The 19,592-nt window shown below is 40.9% G+C and overlaps 1 protein-coding gene across 1 annotated transcript; it reads left to right on the forward strand.

The window, feature by feature from the left end:
- The first annotated feature begins 1,756 nt into the window (after window positions 1-1,756).
- LOC147165185 (fibronectin type III domain-containing protein 7-like) lies at window positions 1,757-19,024 on the forward strand. The gene is given in 16 exon segments (XM_086089453.1): window positions 1,757-1,950; window positions 1,952-2,022; window positions 2,818-3,066; window positions 6,005-6,123; window positions 6,219-6,360; window positions 6,446-6,709; window positions 6,989-7,249; window positions 7,375-7,635; window positions 11,143-11,325; window positions 11,431-11,691; window positions 11,779-12,036; window positions 12,180-12,443; window positions 12,540-12,797; window positions 15,419-15,673; window positions 15,759-16,022; window positions 18,951-19,024. Coding segments are annotated over 16 exon segments (3,378 nt in total).
- Window positions 19,025-19,592: the final 568 nt, after the last annotated feature.

The raw sequence follows: 19,592 nt of genomic DNA on the forward strand, positions 1-19,592 counted from the left end.
AAAGGGCCAGGTTTAAAAAAATCAAATAATCGATATCGAATCGATTTTCCTATAAATTCTTTTTTTTTTATTATTAATTTTGAAGGCCTTTTTTTATCTTAGTTTTTTTTTTGCTGTTCACATGAATTTAAATGTATGTTCTGACTTATTGTACTTTAAGACAATTTAGAATAATTGTAATTTATATTCACAAATATTGAATTAGAATTATGAAAATATTTTCATCTCATCCTTACTGATGTCAATATTTGTGTAACACTAAAGTGATCAGCTCACGTTCGGTGTTACTTTTATTAATAAACTAAATCACTTAATCAGTTACTTCATCCGCAAAATTTTATTTGAAATTAAATGTTCGTGGAGTTCTTATCATATCATTCATAATTAAGAAGAATGGATGTTCCATAATTAATATTGATTGAATTGAAGTGAATCGAATTAAACTGAACTCTTGTGAATCGAAATTGAATTGATTGAGGAAATTTTAATCAATTACCAGCCCTATCATAAAGTGTATAAGATTGTGGTATCTTAGAAGACCAACTAAAGGGTTAGGAATCTCTTCATTGTAGTTTGGCAAACTAGGGGCCCCCAAACAGCATCTTGCCAAGGGCCCCCATGAAGCTAGAAACGGCCCCGCCTACCGGACCATCCTATGTCAGTGAATCAATCTCAAATAACCAGTTCAGAAGTGGAATCAAATCCTCAACATATTGCAACTAGTCGTCCTGTGCCTGCAGCTGAAAAACAACCCCATAGCATGATGCTGCCACCACCATGTTTCACTGTAGGGATTGTATTGGGCAGATGATGAGCAGTGCCTAGTTTTCTTCATGCATGCCGTTTAGAATTAAAGACAAAAAATTCAGTCTTCATTGCATCAGACCAGATCATCTTGTTTCTCATAGTTTGAGAGTCCTTTGTGTTTTTTTTCTTCTGGCAAACTCTATTTGGGCTTTCACATGTCTTGAATTGAGGAGAGGCTTTCGTCAGGCCTCTATGCCATAAAGCCCCGACTGGTCTGAGGGCTGGAGTGATGACTTTTTGAAACTTTCTCCGATCTCCCTACTGCATCTTCGGAACTTAATCACAGCGATCTTTGGATTTTTCTCTACCTCTTTCACCAAGGTTTTTCCCCCACGATTGTCAGTTTCGCTGGATGGCCATGTCTAGGAAGAGTTCTGGTGGACCCATACTTCTTCCATTTAAGCACTACATTCGTAGTCACTGTCATTTGCTCTGACATGCACTGTAAGCTCTTATGTATATAGTCAGGTGTGTACTTTTCCCAATCAAGTCCAAACAGTTTAATTATTCATAGTTGGACTCCATTGACAGAGTTGAACCCTCTAAAGGATGATCACAAGAAATGGATAGCAAAATCTCCATTTCAGGTTTTTTTCTCTCAAGATGGGGTGTTGAGTGTACATTAATGTCAAATAAAATTAACTTTTTAGATTTTAGTAAATGGCAGCAATATAACAAATAGTGTGAAATTTAAAGGGTTCTGAATATTTTCCGTACCCACTGTACTGTTCATCGGAATTTTCATTTATTAAATACCTGCCTTATTGCACTTTAAGACAATTCGGAATCTTTTTCATTTACATTTACAATTATCCATCCACCCATTTTCTTAACCGCTTATTCCTCTCAAGGGTCACGGGAGTGTAAAGCATAAAAAAAAAAAAAAATTGGGGGAAATGAAGGACAATTTGTTGGGCTCTTGTTCCTCTCATATTGTCTGCTTGTAGTGATGCAGCCTCCTGTGGGCGTCATGGTGACACAAATGGGCCACGACACAGTGAGAGTGATGTGGCTGCCAGTAGAGGATGTTCTGTTGTACCACTTTGAAGTCCAGAACATTGATGAACCCAACGATGAACCAACAGCGTATAACGTTTCCGACACCAGCGTGGATCTGGATAGCGTTCTCACATGTTCTACATACGATATCAGTATCGTCATTCAGCTGGTTCCTGGAACTGAGCGAGCCCACACTCAACACATACACTACAAACAGTAAGTTGGCATTATCACTCGAATGCTTTTCAAAAGGCTGATGGTAGAGCTACAACGATGAAGGGCTGCGTCCAAAGCTCAGCGGCTACATGCTACAAACACTCGACATGCGCTGCTTGGAACGAGCATGCACAACGTCGTTACGGCAGATTGATTGACGGGATTGAGAAGTAATCATTAAGATGATCCACCCGGAAGACGCAGGACAAAATACCCTTGAATACACCTTTAACTAGCCATCCATCCATTATCCGAACCGCTTATCCTCACGATGGTCATGGGCGTGCTGGAACCCCTGGGTACAGCCTTAACTGGTTGCCAGCCAATCTCTGGGTTTTTAACTATTTCATAAGAATAAATACAACTACTTTCATTTGTTGACACTCCATTCTCATTAATACCCAAACTTTGAAAACTACTTAACTACTTTCCGGCAAGTATAATAATAATAAAAAATAAATAAATAATAATAAACTTAAATTCAATTTCAATTCATCCATCCATCCATTTTCTTAACCGCTTGTCCTCACAAGGGTCGCGGGGGGCGCTGGAGCCTATCCCAGCTGGCTTCGGGCAGTAGGCGGGGTACACCCTGAACTGGTTGCCAGCCAATCGCAGGGCACACAAACAACCATCCGCACTCACAATCACGCCTATGGACAACTTGGAGTGTTCAATTAACCTGACATGCATGTCTTTGGAATGTGGGAGGAAATCTTACAACTATGAATATTTTCTGATGATAAATGTAATGGATCAAACTGTAGCATTAATCCTATCCTGTTTAACTTGCAGAGTTAACTCCAGGTCCCGCTGTATCAGTGGACTACAGCTGCGCCTCTCAGTCTGTCATGGTGCAATGGACAGCAGTGTTTGGGGCAGACTCTTACAAGGCCAAAGCGATAGACCAGAATGGCACATTGCTGACATGTACCAGCCAGGACACCAGCTGTCACATTAGCGGATTGAGCTGTGGCCAGACACTCATGGTACATGTCACACCCATGGCCGAAAACAACAACACGTGGGCTACCTTCCAGACTGGTGAGAAAATGCATGATAGTGCAATTAACTTCAAACACTTATTTACAGTACAGTGGAACCTCAGAGTTTGAACGTCTAAGCCGAACATACCTTGAAAACGGGTAGCCGAGTGAAGCCGAGCAATGCTGAATGCTCACGTTGCGGTAGTTGAGACGATGCACTGCTCATTTCCAGTCAGATCGTGAATACACACGGAGGTGCTACAACCTCGCGACTCACGAGTGCATTTAGATTTTTCCACGACAATTTTCATCGCCATGGGCCCAAAGAAAGACAACAGTGCCAGTGGCAGCAAAGAAAAACATACAGTGCTACGAACCACAGTGGAATTAGGAAGGAGATTATCGCGCCGTTGTAACTACCGTGACTACTTCTGTAAATACTGGACCAACTTTAGCTGTTCAACAATGTGCCTGACCTTAGACAACGCACACAAGGACCGCTTAGTAGTCTAACAATATGCCCAATGTAAAATACACAAACTCAGCACTGAACTAAAGCTAGCGTTAACATAGCATTTATCATCCACTGATGCCATCATACCACAACAGGTAAGTTAAGGTATTTTTATTGTTTAAATACGGTACTGGACTGTTAACGTAAAAAACATAAATAGAAATTAAAATGGGATTTTTCTGTTTTTGGAACTTGGGAACGGATGAATTGCATTTACATTATTTCCTGTGGGAAAAAATGTTTTGGAGGTTCGGACTTTGATCACACACGAATTAGGTTCAAACTCCGAGGTACCACTGTATATGCAAACAGTAACATAGACACTTGGCATGGTTATATGTCCCAAAAGTCACAAGCTTTAAATATCAAAACTATTTCTTGGTTGATCGACATTCCCACCCTTAGCTATGATCAGAGGCGTAGTTTGCCATTCGGCAAGGCAGGCAATTGCTTGGGGCCCCTTAGCCAGCAGGGGCCCCCATAGGGCCAACAGATTTGACACAAACCGCTTAACCTTCACATTAGCAGTGCAGCAATGACAATTGACCGTCTCAAATTCCCAGCTGATTATGTTTTTTTTTTAATGATCATGAATAGTAGTAAAGCTTTTATTTTAAATGACCATGGTGTTTTTGTTTTTTAAACAACCATGTAAGTAAGGCGTTTTTTCTAAACTACCATGTTATAGTAAAGCATTTAAAAAAAAGATGACCATAAGGCATCTTTTTTGTTGTTGTTTTTTTTAACAACCATGTATATAGTAATGTGTGTGTTTTTTAATTCACCATGTATAGTAAAGCATTTTTAAAAAGATGACGATGTATCGTAAGGCGTTTTTTATTTTTTAAACAACCATGTAAGGCTTTTTTTTAAATGACCATAAGATTAGTAATTTTATTTTCCTGTTTTCTGACTCACTTAAAAGGATTCTTACTCAAGTTAAACAAACTAAACAAAAAAAGTCACTTGAATGAAGCCAATTAATGGTAATTGTTTATTGAAGATGTGCAATTTTAAAATGACGTACTATGTATAATACGAATGGCTGCCGGGACACCCAATCCCTTCTTGCTTGGGGCCCCTGGGAAATGTTGCTACGCCACTGCCTACGATGACGAGTTCTGCTGTATGTCATGACCTAAAGAACAAGCGGTCAAAATGAAATTCCTCCACAGGGTGTACAGGCTCTCCCTTAGAAATAGGGTGAGAAGCTGGGCTATCTGGGAGGGCATCAGAGTAGAGATGCTGCTCTTATGCGTCAAGATAAGCCACGTGAGGTGGCAGAAGAATCTGATTCCTCATGATGCCTCTTTGGTGATGTGCCCACCAGAAGGAAGCTCCCACATGAAGGAGTCATGCCATATCACATTACAGAATAAACTGTCAACGTTCAGTATTATATTAAAAACGTTGGATTTGTGCTCCCACTTTTGTGTAGAAAAGAAAGAACAAAATAGCTTGCCATATTGACGATTGTGTAGAACTGAAGATGACACATGTCTACCATGAAGAGTAACACACTATGATATGAATCAGTCAAATGAATGGCATGGGCCCACAATATGCAGTGTTTGGTTATTGATTTTCATTTTGGCAGGTTGTGAAGCTATAGGCCGAAAATGGGCTTTCACCTTGTGGTCACGCCATCAAATGTTAGGTTCACTGCTCCATCCTAAATACTCATATCACATGTCACTCTTGTTTTGGGAGCCATTTGTTGCTTTCTATCTGGCTACAATGCCAAGTTGTTTTTCGATGGCATACTTTGATCATGTGAAATGAGAAAATAAAAAAATCTCAACATCATAAATTTAAACTATTTTCAAAAGCAAAATTAAACAATGTAAACACTTTTTTTGTTTTTATAATTTTGACAAATATTTGAAAAAAACATTCAACTGTTATATTATCAGAAGTTATGAGTTCTAAGATGTTAGTAATGTATTAAATATAATTATTGTACACATTAAGGCACAATACAAATTGTTCTTCACATTCATTTGTTTTGTGCGATAGTAGACATATACAGTAGCTTCTTTGGGAGTACTTGTTTTCCTATTTCCCAAGACCACGTTTATTTGTGTGCAACGGTAGGTGTCTCCTATGAAACCTGGGTCTCCCATTAAACTTAATTTTTATCACATTGTGTTCTGTACATCCTGCCTAGAATGACCTTGTGTTGAACCTGAAACCTCATACAGAGGAACACAAAGCCACAGTATAGTACAATCTCAGCATTGGGATTAGAGCTGCTTTCATGCTCGATTTTTCTTTAACACCTATTGTTGTGATTAATGACGGATAAAAAAAAAAAGGTGGTTTGCGTCAGGTGTAAAAACTGTGCCCAGAAAAACATGTGACTAACGGTGCCGATCACTGATGGGACGAGTCGCAAGTACTGTTGTGATTAATAAAAACATTCAACAAAAAAAACATTTGTAATTGTAATTTCTCTTTGTAATTGTAATTTCTCTTTTTCAAGTTCCCTGTCCCCCTAAGAACCTGGAGTTGTTGCGAGATTGTTCCAGTGAAGTCAACATATTTTCCTGGGAACATACAAACAACACAGACCATTACATGGCCAGGGCAGTAGACTCCAAGGTACATGGCTATGTGGTTTGTTTCAATGATAAATGGTTGTACATACTGTTAGAGGGTTTTCACAATACACATTTTCATGTCTTGTCTCATTCTAGGGAGAGGTTCAAGAATGCCTGATAGTGGACAACTCGTGTTATTTCATAAATACCATGTGTGGAAGACACTACTATTTCGCAGTGTACGCCATCTCTGGGCAGTGCAAGAGCCAGACAAGTTCAACAGTTGATATTCACACAGGTGTAATGATGCTAAAGTGAATATGACAACCTATTTCATCATGAATGTAATGTGTTATCAATGAAACTTATTTGCTTGCCTTCAGCACCCTGTATACCCCAAAACCGGCAAACCTCGGCAGACTGCAACTCGAACCTTTTGGTCAGCAAGTGGTACCTTGCTGAGGGTACGCTACGTTACACAGTGGAGGCTTTTGGCAATAAGGGACGCAGCCATTACAATTGCAGCACACTTTCAAACAGCTGTGCAATAGAAAATGTTCCCTGTGGAGAGTACTTGACCATCTTTATCACAGCCTTTGATGATGAATGCGCAAGTCCGAGGATGCTGGGACCCGTTGCTGAGACAGGTTAGGCCATTTATTTGTCACATACGTTATGGGCCAATTATATCAAAAGAACATGACCTACAGTATACTAGCCCTTTATTGGGCAAAAGAGGATGACAAGAACACATGCCACAAATGTGGCCTAAAAGCCTGAACATGTTCTTCAAACTGGAATGAATAATCACATTGTAGGCAATAGCTTAACTCATTAATCAATTACTGTAGTTGTGATTGATTTAGATTGTTGACTGAGTATAAAAATTAGATGATTCTTATATTTTGTCCTCCCCTGTCCTCTAGTCCCATGCACGCCTCATAATGTGACTGCAGTCAGGGAATGTGGCGCTGACTCCGTCACAGTGACCTGGGCATTGTCAGGCAGTACTCTTTTCTACGTTGCCATGGCGATAGACAGCAGTGCCGTCATCCGCAGCTGTAACACAATGGATCTTACCTGTACGATCGCTGGCTTAAAGTGCAGCACGATTTATACTGCATACGTTGTTGGCTCCAACTTCAAGTGTAACAGCACACAAAGTGAGGCGGTCACCATAGACACAGGTGATGTCACTCTTTGTTAAAGTACTTTTTGACTTGTGTATCTCTTAACAATATCGAGTATCATGCATACATAATATGCTTTTGCATTTTCATTAAAGTGAAATGTCCGACCTTTGTTTTTTCAGCGGCTTGCGCCCCGAGAAATGTCACTGCCGCTTTGGATTGTGAAGCCAATGAGGCTATCATCTCATGGCATGGCCAACCTGAAATTAAATCTTACACCGCCAACATTGTGGATGATGATAACAGACTTCTCAGCTGCAGTTCAACTACAACCACGTGCAGGGTACCAAACCTGAAATGTGGCCAACTCTATACTGTCACCGTCTGCCACCATGATAGCATCTGTCCTAGCATGCCTTCTCAACCCATCTACATCAAATCTGGTAGGGTTTCATTTGAGAGTACACATCACCATTGTTTCATTATATTTGCCCCATAAATGGTAAATGGACTGCTTCTTATATAGTTATATATATACTTATATACTATATGGTGACCAAAGCGCTTTACAATTTAAACCTCACATTCACCCATTCATACATATATGGAGGACCAAAACTGCCAACATTTTAAAATAAATAAATGACTAAATAAATAAATAATAACCATAATTAAATAAATAAAAGGAAAAATTATTACAAAGATAAACAACAAACAAAATAAAAAATAAATAAATAAATATCACAATAAATGTCAACATAAATACAAAAATAAAATATAAAAATAATTAAGTATTAATCAATTAATAAAAATATTTCATGCTGCAGATGCTCTGCCAGGACAAAAATGCTTTTCAAATAAGCGTATCTTGGGTTGGGCTCCGCTGTTGCAAACTGCCTTTCAATTGGTCGAGTGAGCAGGTCGGCGAACAAGGAAGTCTCGCCGACTTGCATTGGAGAGCTCCACAGCAATGGACAACTACCTTGTCCACTGTCACCTCGACTTGTTGTCAAGCAACTCAAGTCGCAAGTTGTGTTGACAGTAGACAAGATAGTCGTCCATTGCTGGAGCTCTCTATGCAAGCCGGCAGTGGATTATTTTTATTTTTGAAGGACGTGTACCAAAATCATTTCTCAAAGGACTGTTTTGTTAGTAGTGAAAGCCTGTTCAGAGCTGGATTTGCAACACATTTAAACATAATGGATTGGTCCCAACAGTGTGACACGACTGCAAACGGGAAAGATGTAAGTTTAACATTTTTGATTTAGCCTTCCTTCCTATCCTTTCTAATAAGAGATGTGCACCTTATACCATATTACTAGTGTATTTTTAGTGCCTAAAGTGGGAACTACATTTGTCGTTTGGAGTTTGTTTGGTTACAAGAGGTCTGATATGACAAAGCAGACGATGGTTGGATAATATGAAGCGGTTGCGTATTGTTTTGTCAAAATACAAACCGCAGTGGTTAATTTGCCGTGACTGGCAACTCGCCACCTACATGACTTTGTGATGCTAACCGACAGCTATGTGGTCTCGACGAGACGGCTTGCACGTTGCGACTGCGCAGTGGCCTAAATGTTCACATTTGTAATATTCATAACCGCTTGTAAATGTCTACAAGCATTCAGCAAATGGGAGACATTCACGGCAAAACAACGTTCACGGGAGATTTGCCGGTTACGGCACAACATAGTCTCTGTAGCAACGTTATGCTACTTTTTCTTATGGTAAAACATTATGCCCCTTTTCCACATATTAAAATAGTCCTCAAATATGTAAAATATATTTTTCATTTCTTCTGCTCACCTGGCCAGTCGTTTCCATTCACAGCATTAGCACATGGCTACCATGACCAAAATCACTGCCCCTTCGAGAGAGAAGGGTATGGCCTAGGCGTGGCCTGGTGCAACTATTTACATAAAAGTGAATTTTGACGAATGGATGTCACAGACATGTCTTTTACACATTTGAGAACTATTTTAGTATGTTGAAAAGTTGAATATGAGACCTTTAAATACAGTGGCTCACAGTTACAAGCCTGAAGTACATTTTCATACAAATCTTACAGTATACATGTACAAGTTTACTGAATAGCATTTGATAAATTTGGAAAAAATTTTTTTTTGCAATAATTGACTTATAGATTCGTATCGGAATTAATCGAATCGTGAGCCAGTGGCACACTCCTAATAAATACGGCCCTGGTTTTTGCCTAAACGTTCAATACTCCCTGGGTCTCATTGTTATTATATTATAATTTTTTGCTCCGCAATCTTTCTTTTTTTTTTTTTAGCAGCTCAACACTTGCCACTCAGCTAAAGTTCTGGGCCACCGTCAGCCAGTGCACAGTCTGACAGCCATAGTAAATGTTGCAGTGCACTCTGCCTCCCATTTGCCGCACAACAAAAAACTGACAATTTCAAACCCGCCCGGACGCCCAGAAAGAATGTAATAAAGTGAAGATCTCCCTGTAAAACAGCCTAATTGCTCACAAAATCAAGCTAGCAATAGCAATGCCAAACACCATGTAAAGTGAAACAGCTAGTTAATCGAAGCACATCCACAAAGTCAATCTTTCCTTTTGCTCCATTCTTTGGGAAAAGTACGAATAATTCTTTGTCGCTTACTTTGCTGAAGATCCGGTAGCTAAGGCGTTGGTCTCCCATCCTTCAAAAGATGCCGTTTTATATATATATATATATATATATATATATATATATACAAAATTAGGTTTTGCCAAAAGCTGTCATTAACTTGAGCTATGGTATCCCAGAAGCGGTTAAAAAACAAAACAAAAAACTTGAGGGCAACAACACGGCAAAAAACATGGGGTCACACAAACACTGAATTGTGATGTCAAGAAGGGGGCCACAAAATATCCTGCGGGGCACAAATGGCCCCCGGACCGTGAGTATGAGACATGGGTCTCAATGTAAAAGTGATGCACTAAAGTTTTTTTAACTAATTCTTTGTAATAAAACATTGAAGGGAAAAAAAAAAACATTGTTTGATATGTCCTCATGAAACCTCTTACATAAGGATATGTTGTTGTCCTGAACTGTTGTACGAATCCAGGTGCCCAACAATTTGTAAATAAAGGGCGGGATCAGCCTGAGAAGTCTTCCTTGTTTATACTACAGCCTTCCCTGCTTCGCAAACATGTTTTTGAGAGTGTCTGGGAGTGGGCTTGGACAGCCCAGTTTCTCACGCTCACAACTTTTTGCTAATGAATAAAAAACGGAGCGGCACGCGGTCCGGACAGAGTCAGCTGTGGAATACGTACGATTGCCCAGCCGTTTTGCAGCTCGTTCTACCCGGACCGTAGGCTCTCCGGTCTAGTGTCAAGGTAAACGCTGATGATGATCATATTATGCTGCTTAACGTTGTAGTGTATTGATTGCTGTTTGCGGGGAATAAAATGTATAATTATTCTAGCAAATAGAGTCGTGATTGTTGCTGTTTGCGGGGAAGGAAAGGTATAATCATTCTAGCAAATCGACTGTTTGCGGGGTATGAAAGGTATAACCATTCTAGCAAATAGAGTTGTGATTGTTGCTGTTTGCGGGGAATGAAAGGTATAACCATTCTAGCAAATAGAGTTGTGATTGTTGCTGTTTGCGGGGAATGAAAGGTATAATCATTCTCGCACAGCGCAGGTGTTGATTACTGTTTGCGGGGGATAAAACGTACGATTATCCTAGCACAGTATAAATGTTGATTGCTATATGCGGGGAATAAAAGACACATTTATTCTAGCAAAGGTTTATCAAGTCTGTGTATTCATTGTTGCCGCCGACCACTCACGAGCCTGCATAAAAAAATATATAAAGGTGAAGTAGTGTTTTCCACAAAACAAACATTAATCAATTTCTACTGTATGTATTTAGAATCAACTACATGGTTCTTTTTCTAAGATTTGAAAACAATTATATAACTCTTGCCTGTGTCAGCCCCTTGTATTGGGCAGAATGTTGGCAACGCCTTAAACTGCAGCACCAACATGCTGACCATCACCTGGACTTCCATGTGCACAATGGCTTACTTACCGTGTGGGAAACAGTATGAGATGACAGTCACAGCCCTCAGCAACACTCGTGAAGGACCAAGCAGCCTTCCAGTGACAATTAGTTCTGGTGAGACTGAATATTAAATGAAATTCCACGCATCAAGTGTTTTGGTCTTCAGGTTCAATCGTCTGAAATTATACTGATGGTTTTCCCATTTCTGTGTTGTCTCAGCTCCTTGTGTTCCTGTTAATGTCCAAAGCATTGTAGAGTGTTCTATAAACACAGTGCATACCTCATGGGATCCAGCTGCTGGTGCACTGTTGTATGTCTCCACCCTGACTGGAGGGCAGAGTTACATTTCTTCCTGTTCTACATTGGCGCAAACTTGCCAATTCCCAGGCCTACAATGTGCTAACACATACATGCTAAGTGTGGTTGCTCAGAACAACATGTGTAACAGCTCTGAGAGCTCTCAGATATCTTTGACAATTTGTAAATGTTAATTTGTAGTCTATTCAAGAGTTGTTTAAAGAAAAAATAACAACCTAAAATGACTGATATCTCTGCATTCATCTCCAGCGCCCTGTGAGCCTACAAGTGTAGAAGTTTCCTTCAACTGCGTTTCTGGCGTGGCGACAGTTATGTGGGAGCACAGCTCTAGATCTCAATATTACACAATCCTGGCTGAAGGCAATGGACACAGTTACACATGTACTTCCACCATGAATTATTGTGAGCTGAGCCAACTAATATGCGGGGATGACTACATTGTTACGGTACTGGCAGAGAATGGGGACTGCACGAGTGCCGTCCATGCTCAATCTAATGTCACAACAGGTACAGATGGAAATAATTGACAGACAACGCAACCCAACAATGCTGGGCTGCATACTCTGATACAATGACCTTGCAAATGCCAAACAGGAGTGGGTGGAATTGATGACATACAGTATACCGTGTTGTGTTTGTCCTCTGCCCAGCACCTTGTCCTCCAAGAATTCAAGCCCACTCACTGGACTGCAACACCAACCAAGCCTTGGTCTCCTGGCTTCAAGATGAAAATGATATAAACGTGACAGTCAGTGCATTCTCCAGCACGGGGCATTTTATTTCCTGTCATTCTACCACCAACCTCAATTGCACCCTGACCGACCTTCTCTGTGGAAACACTTACGTAGTCCATGCTGTTGCACAAGGAACACACTGTTCAAGCAATCCCAGCTCTACCTATGAAATTATGACAGGTTAGCTTGCTAATTGCGAAACATTCTTAATTTAAAGTAAACCTACAGTGCACATGTATGAAAGCTCAGATATTGATTCACTTTCTCACTTTGCAGCTCTCTGTACTCCTACAAATGTGGCCCACACGTACTCCTGTACAACGGGCTTAGCTACTCTGAGTTGGGATGAGACTTGGGGCAGCAAGAATTTCTATGTCCATGTCTATTCTCCAAAACACATGACCTCTTGCAGCTCCACACAGACCAATTGCTCCTTACCCTCACTGGACTGTGGTAGCACGTACAACGTGACTGTAATGACAGTGAGCGACCACTGCAACAGCAGCTTGTCTAGTGTTACACGGATACTGACAGGTAAGAGAAGAATCATTTTGTGGAAGACAAGGTACACATCTAAACTTTCCAGTTATTTTCTCTGATGAGCTCTTTTGCTTTGGCAGTGTATTTTGGATCATTATCTTTGCATGATAATAGATCTCCCAAGCAGTTTGGGAGGATCTTTCTTTAAAGTATCAGTGTGTAATAAATGTCCACTAGATGTCGCTATATCATAGAATGCAGCCGAAGCGCGCGCATTTCAAACTACGCACACTACGGTGGCTCAGAGACCACACTTCGCAAGCCTACCACCAATTCTGTTGCGTGAGCGAACAAGCATATCGGAGAGCGATGGCGACATGGCAGCCGGTGTGAAGCCCGGCGAGTGACACCAAAAAGCTAAGCGAGCCGGTTTTAGCCGGAGCAAGAGCGGCTAGCGGGAATTAATCGGCTAGGTTAAGAAGCTATATTTAAAAAACAAAACAAAAAAACTGTATAAGCTTGTGAGAGCAAAGGCCATAAGCGACAATAGCCCGAATCATGGGACTCAGCGACGACCACCTGCAGGTCACAGCTGTGGAAAGTAAGCGGCGGTTGAACGATTGGGTCTGACAGTAGATGCAAGCACCGTGAGGGCTAACTATGTATATGCGTTGATGTGAGAGAGCTTCTTTTTTTTTTTTTTTTTTTTTGCATTTTATTGAAATCAATAGTTTTTTTATTTATTTATTTTATTTATTTTTTCTTCTAAAGAGCTCAGTATTGTTCATTCGGTAATGTCATCATCATTGCTCTTTTTTTTTTTTTTTAAATATATATATATATATATTTTTTTTTTTTGTATGTGGGTGAGTATGTGTATGTGCGTGCGTGCGTGTATTTGTTAGCTCACCAAAAACCTATTAGAAAAATCCCACACCGTTCACCTAAACCGAACACCGCCGTCAGGAGACCCGAGGGGACCAAAGGAGACAAAGGAAAGTGAAATCCAGCACCGACCAGACACCACCCTACGGGCCACCCACCAGAATTCTTCCCCAACCCCAGAAACATCTAAATTCCAACAAACCAAAAAAAAAAATAATCAGGGAGACCTCAAGAGACCGAAGGAGAGACTGAGAAAAGGAAGGAAGGACAGACGAAGCCGAGTGAGATCCACAGACACCAGCCTCCACCGATTCAATGACCTGAGGAGGAAGCAGATTGTGTCTGAGTTTCGATAGATGCTGGTGTGGTGGATCTGGCATGCATGAAAATCTCCACCAAAGAGGGGAGCCGTCGACCCCTGCCAGGAAAGAGCAAGCGCAACACCTCAGGGGCCCCCAGGCCGCGGCAGCGTCAAAGGACGACCCCCGGGCCCCGCCAGGGCCACCGGCCGGAGAGCAATCCCAGGAGCAGGAGCTCATTATTCATTATTCCCCACAAATTGCATACACATCCCCGCCCCCTTTCCCCCCGCCCACATGTGAAAGTTCTAGTTCTGCTGTATTTTCTTTTAAGGGGAAGTCAACCATAAACATTTCTTGACAATAATATGTTATATGTGACCTCACTAGTCTAAACATGACATTCGGATTAATATTACATTTGTGGAATAAGAATTATGAAGCAAAATCCAGCCGTTTTCATCCATCTCAGGGGGCGGCCATTTTGCCACTTACTTTTGACTGAAGATGCATTATTACAGTTGTTCAGGGCTCAGGCAACAACTAATCACGTATCATCATTTTTCTGAAGCTGAGCTGTGATTGGTTGTTACTTGAGACCTGAGCAACTGTGATGTCATTTTCATGTGACAGCAAGTGGCATTTTGATATTGATAAAAACTGCTGGATTTTGCTGCTTTACTGATATTCCGCTAACGCAATATTAACCAGAATACCGTATTTAGACTAGTTGGGGCTGCATAGAACATATTATTGCCAAGATTTTTGGGGGGGAGTGGACTTCCTCTTTAATTATGTGGTTTTATGTACAGTACCCCCCCACAGATTCATGTTGTGCCCCCACTTTAAATCAGGCTTTCCTATGTTTTCTTTTCTTATCTAAGAAACTCAAGGTGCTCTTCTGTTGGTTATTGTAATTTTATGTTTTTATGTTGCAAATTCATAGTGTGTTTTACATAAATGGCCAATAAAAATGGTTCTGATTTTGATTCACTTGCATTTTTCGCGGGAAAAAAATATTTTTGAAAGACTTTTAAACCTTAGAATTGTTTGCACCTGTGTGTTTAAAGCAAGATTCAAGAGTGTGTTGTCTGATTCAAATAAGCATAGGAAAATTCTCTCCCATTGTCCATATAACAGAAGCCAATTGGCACAATTTGGCACAGTCCTCCTCCATGGCTGAACTGCTAACAAAGCAAGAAATAAACAACAAATATTGACTTAAATTAGTCTTTCCTTGTGTAGTGTGAGTCGGTTTTGGAAAATCCGGCTATCAAATTCACTATAACAAACAAATTACGATGCAGCAGTAATGAGTCCATTTAAACATGTTGGCACAATATCCCCAGTTAGATAAAAGCCTTTGTGTATGAAATCAAGAGCAATGTAGCTTATAGGAAATGTTGAATGTAGCCCAATATACAGTGTACTATTTAGACAGGCTGATTAATATTAATTTTTCATACTTCATTCCCATCCATGTGTTGGTAGTGTCCTGCGTGCCACAGATGGTAAAAGCAGAGATGTCGTGCAGTGACAACACGGGTGTCGTGTCTTGGGAAGAAGGCGAAGGTGTTTCCTCCTACATGCTGCAAGCATTTGGACCTGCTGGTCATAAGATTGAATATAACACAGCATCCAGTTGTCAGCTACCCAACATGCATTGCGGGCAGCATTACAACCTGACAGTGACAGCTCAGGATGGAGGCTGCGATAACAGTCACACCTACCTTAACCTGCAGTCAGGTAACTGTCAACAAAATGATGACCTTTTGAAATGTTACACACTTATTGAGATGCATTCAGTGGCATCACCTCATCTCTCTTCTAGTGCCTTGCAGGCCAACCAATGTTAAAGCTTCTCAGCAGTGCCTCCCACACTCTGCTGCTGTGACATGGGAGCCGGCGAGTGGCGCAGTCTCCTACCGTGTCGTGGGCGTCGCTTTAGATGGAAGTCACCAGACTGAGTGTAACAACACTATGACTTATTGCGATATAAGCAAGCTGCAGTGTGGACAGACCTATAACGTCAGCGTGTTTGGCCAAGATGAGTCTTGTTCCAGTGTGGAGAGTGAAACAACATTTGTGCAGACAGGTACCGTGAGGCAAAAGCAGAATTATTCTACCAGAGTGCACGATTCCATCAGTACTGTATGTACGATGGTGTATTAGGGCCACGTATAAATGGCAGGGGCAATATTCCGACAGAAAAAAATCTCTGAAATTTGCGAGTTTATAAAGTGGCAAATTTCTGACTTTATAAAGTGGCAGATTTGCGAGAAAAAAAAAAAGGAGAAATACACGTAGTGTAGCTATAGCTATGTGAGGATTCGTTGGTGGTTAATGGCACACTGTTTATAAAATGAAAAGGCAGGATAGAGACGGATTCATTCTTAAATTTAAACTTTACTCGTCATGCACGGCAGCTAGAACGACAACACTTCCTGATCCCCTATCAGCTGACTAACACTAACCAATCAGAAGCTAGCATACCTTTAGGTAAATGTAAGTGAATGATGGAGAATAGCAGATTCAACACATCAACTTAAATACTTGTACAAATATATATATATATATATATATAAATGTACAAATATACATTTTAACAAATTAAGTTAAATGCTTGATCGTCAGGGTATAGACCTTTGTGTCGTCAAGTATATTACCCTAATTTAGAGTTTTCATATTTTTCCTTGGGGAATGAAAGGGGGGGGGGGAAGACGTTTGTAGACATGAGTGCGACACCAGTCTTTACGGTGGCATTATGAATGAAACCCATGACTGATTGTCCCCAAAAATTTTGAGTACATGTGGAGTTTTAGATAGTTATTAATAATAATTATTAATTAATTTTATAATTAATTAATTAATATAAGTTAGTAATTATTAGAACAAAGGTCAAAATAATTTCGATAATATTTAAGACAGAAGCGCTGCCGCACACTCATATTATAATAATAATAATGATGCATATTCATCGGAGGAGCGGGTACAGTCTGATCACGGAGAAGACACTGGTTCTTGACTACGATGTCACCATGAATGGAGTGGATAAGATGGATCAGAACATCTCTTACCACCCGGTATAGCAACTGAAGGACATGAGGAAGCCAGACGTAACACCACCGTAACATGATCCTGATATTAGACTTTATGGCAACACACACTGCAGTATATACTTGCTATTCCCCGGAAAAAACGGCCGGCAAGAAAGTGTAGCTTCTGCACGCGAAGAGGCAATCGCAGTGAAACTAATCTGTTGTGCAAATCTTGTTGCGTCTCCTTGCACGCAGGGGAGTGTTACGCAAAAAGAAAAACTGTCGTTGAAACATCCACATAATTGTAAATAGTACCACAGTTGCACACATTTGTAAATAGTTTGCCAAATTGTTACACTGTTGAATGTAAATAAACGTATTTTGCTATCAAAAAACACTTTTTCATTCTTGGTGGTAGTGTTTTATAGAAGTAAAGCACTATTTAGGTGTTTGTGGCATCATTCATGGACAAAAAGAAGTGTAAAATTCACTAGAGTGCATGAAATAATATCGTTTCACTAAAAGCTTGATTTCTCCGTATTTTGGTCCAAAACAAGCGCATTTGGGTGAAACTAACCATTTTTTATTATTGATTACTAAAGAACGGAATAAGGTAGAAACAAACTTTTTTTCTGATGAAAGTTCAATCTTTGTTTCCATAGTCCAAACAGAACATTTTCTGTGGACCTTGAAAGATCAGTCAAAATGCTTAAATCGGCTGGCACTGACAGCATCCCTTTTCTGAAAACGTCTGGCAGTCAAAGAGTTAATAACAATAAAGTGCCTGTAAGAAACCTATGAAGTGACAGTTTCTTTGAATGGAACTAAAACTATACTGTGGCTATACAAAGTTACAAACAAAAGTTCACACAGAAGACAGGACAACAAGGTTGAGGACTACGACTGACTGGCTAGAGTGACTGACGAAAACACTTTGGCACAAGGAGGGAGATGTAGACCATTTAACACATGAGGGTAATGGGAAACAGGTGGACACAATCAGGGTTGACACTAACACCACATGAGGAAGGGCAAGTGACCTGAAACGAAAGGAGTCCGAATTTTCCAAATAAAACAGGAACTGACAAGACAACCTTACCGCGGTGTGACAGTACTACCCCCCAAGGAATTGCTGAACCTTCTTGCGGCTACTTTTAGCCGGATCCATCTGTACCTTCCCAGGGGCTATGACAAAGCCCAGGAAGGAGATGGTTTTGGCATGAAAAACACTTTTCTCTGCCTTGACATAGTTTGGTCTTAAGCAGTCTATGTAGAACCTTGGAAACATGGATTTGATGCGTGGCTAGGTCTGACGAGTATACAAGTATGTCGTCCAAATAAACAAACTGGTCCAGAAAGTCTTTCAAAACATCATTAATCATGGCCTGGAAAACAGCAGGAGCATTAGTGAGACAGAAGGGCATGACTAGGTACTCGTAATGGCCACTAGGTGTATTAAACCCTGTTTTCCATTTATCCCCTTCCCTGATCCTAATGAGATGGTATGCATTGCGTAGGTCCAATTTGGTAAAGATCTTAGCTTGTTGAATATTTTCAAACACGGACGACATGAGAGGGAGGGGGTAACGGTTTTTGATTGTAATGTCATTAAGGAGGCTATAGTCTATACAAGGCCGTAAGGAACCATCCTTTTTCCCCCACAAAAAAGAAACCCGCTACCGCTGGTGATGACGAAGGACGAATCAGTCCAGCCTTCAGGGAAGTTTCGATGTATTCCTTCAGGGCCGCCTCCTCTGGTCCTGAAACAGAATATAAACGGGCCTTGGGAATGGTGGAACCTGGAATCAGCGCTATTGCACAGTCATAGGTACAATGCAGTGGGAGCGACATGGCTTTGGTCTTGTTGAATACCTCCTGGAGGTGATGGTAGCAAGGAGGCACGATGCTCAGATCTGGGTATTCTGAGTACTCAAAATGAATGTCACAGTCAGTCAGAAATGCCTTGCATTGTCCTGGCTCCCCAGAGAATCGCTCAGGGAAGGCTAGCTTGATCCCCGACCCGGCATACGGCACGGGCGGAATCGGCATGGCTGCTTAAGTCTCTGACATGGCAGGAGGGCTAGTGGTGAGACGCAGGTGATCCAGAAGATCCCGTACCTGTGCTGTGATCTGGTCCATTTGCACTGCCATGGCTGTCTGAAATCCCTCTTGCTGGGAGAGACGGGCTTCCTGAACTCGCAGCGCTGCGGCCATTTGCTCCCTCTCTGCTGGGTCCATACTGGCTAAAGTGTACTGACAAGGCGTGGCAGATTTAGGACTCAGGCGCAGAGATAGGAGTTTGCCGCCAAGGCAGATATTTATTAAACATAAAACTCCTCGTCTAGAGGGAAAAACAAAGGCTATAAAATGTTAAACTTAAGGCGCTCCAAAAGGGAGAATGTCTAAACTACAAACCAATCAGAATCACTCCTAAACTAGAACTATACTGTGGCTATAAAAAGTTCACACAGAAGACAGGACAACAAGGCTGAGGACTACGACTGTGACTGGCTAGTGTGACTCTGACGAAAACACTTTGGCACAAGATAGGGGAGACGCAGACATTTAACACATGAGGATAATGGGAAACAGGTGGACACAATCAGGAATCAGGGTTGACACTGACT

This window comes from Leptonotus elevatus, chromosome 11 (assembly GCF_054856555.1).
Source record: "Leptonotus elevatus isolate MCC_2025b chromosome 11, RoL_Lele_1.0, whole genome shotgun sequence".
NCBI lineage: Eukaryota > Metazoa > Chordata > Actinopteri > Syngnathiformes > Syngnathidae > Leptonotus > Leptonotus elevatus.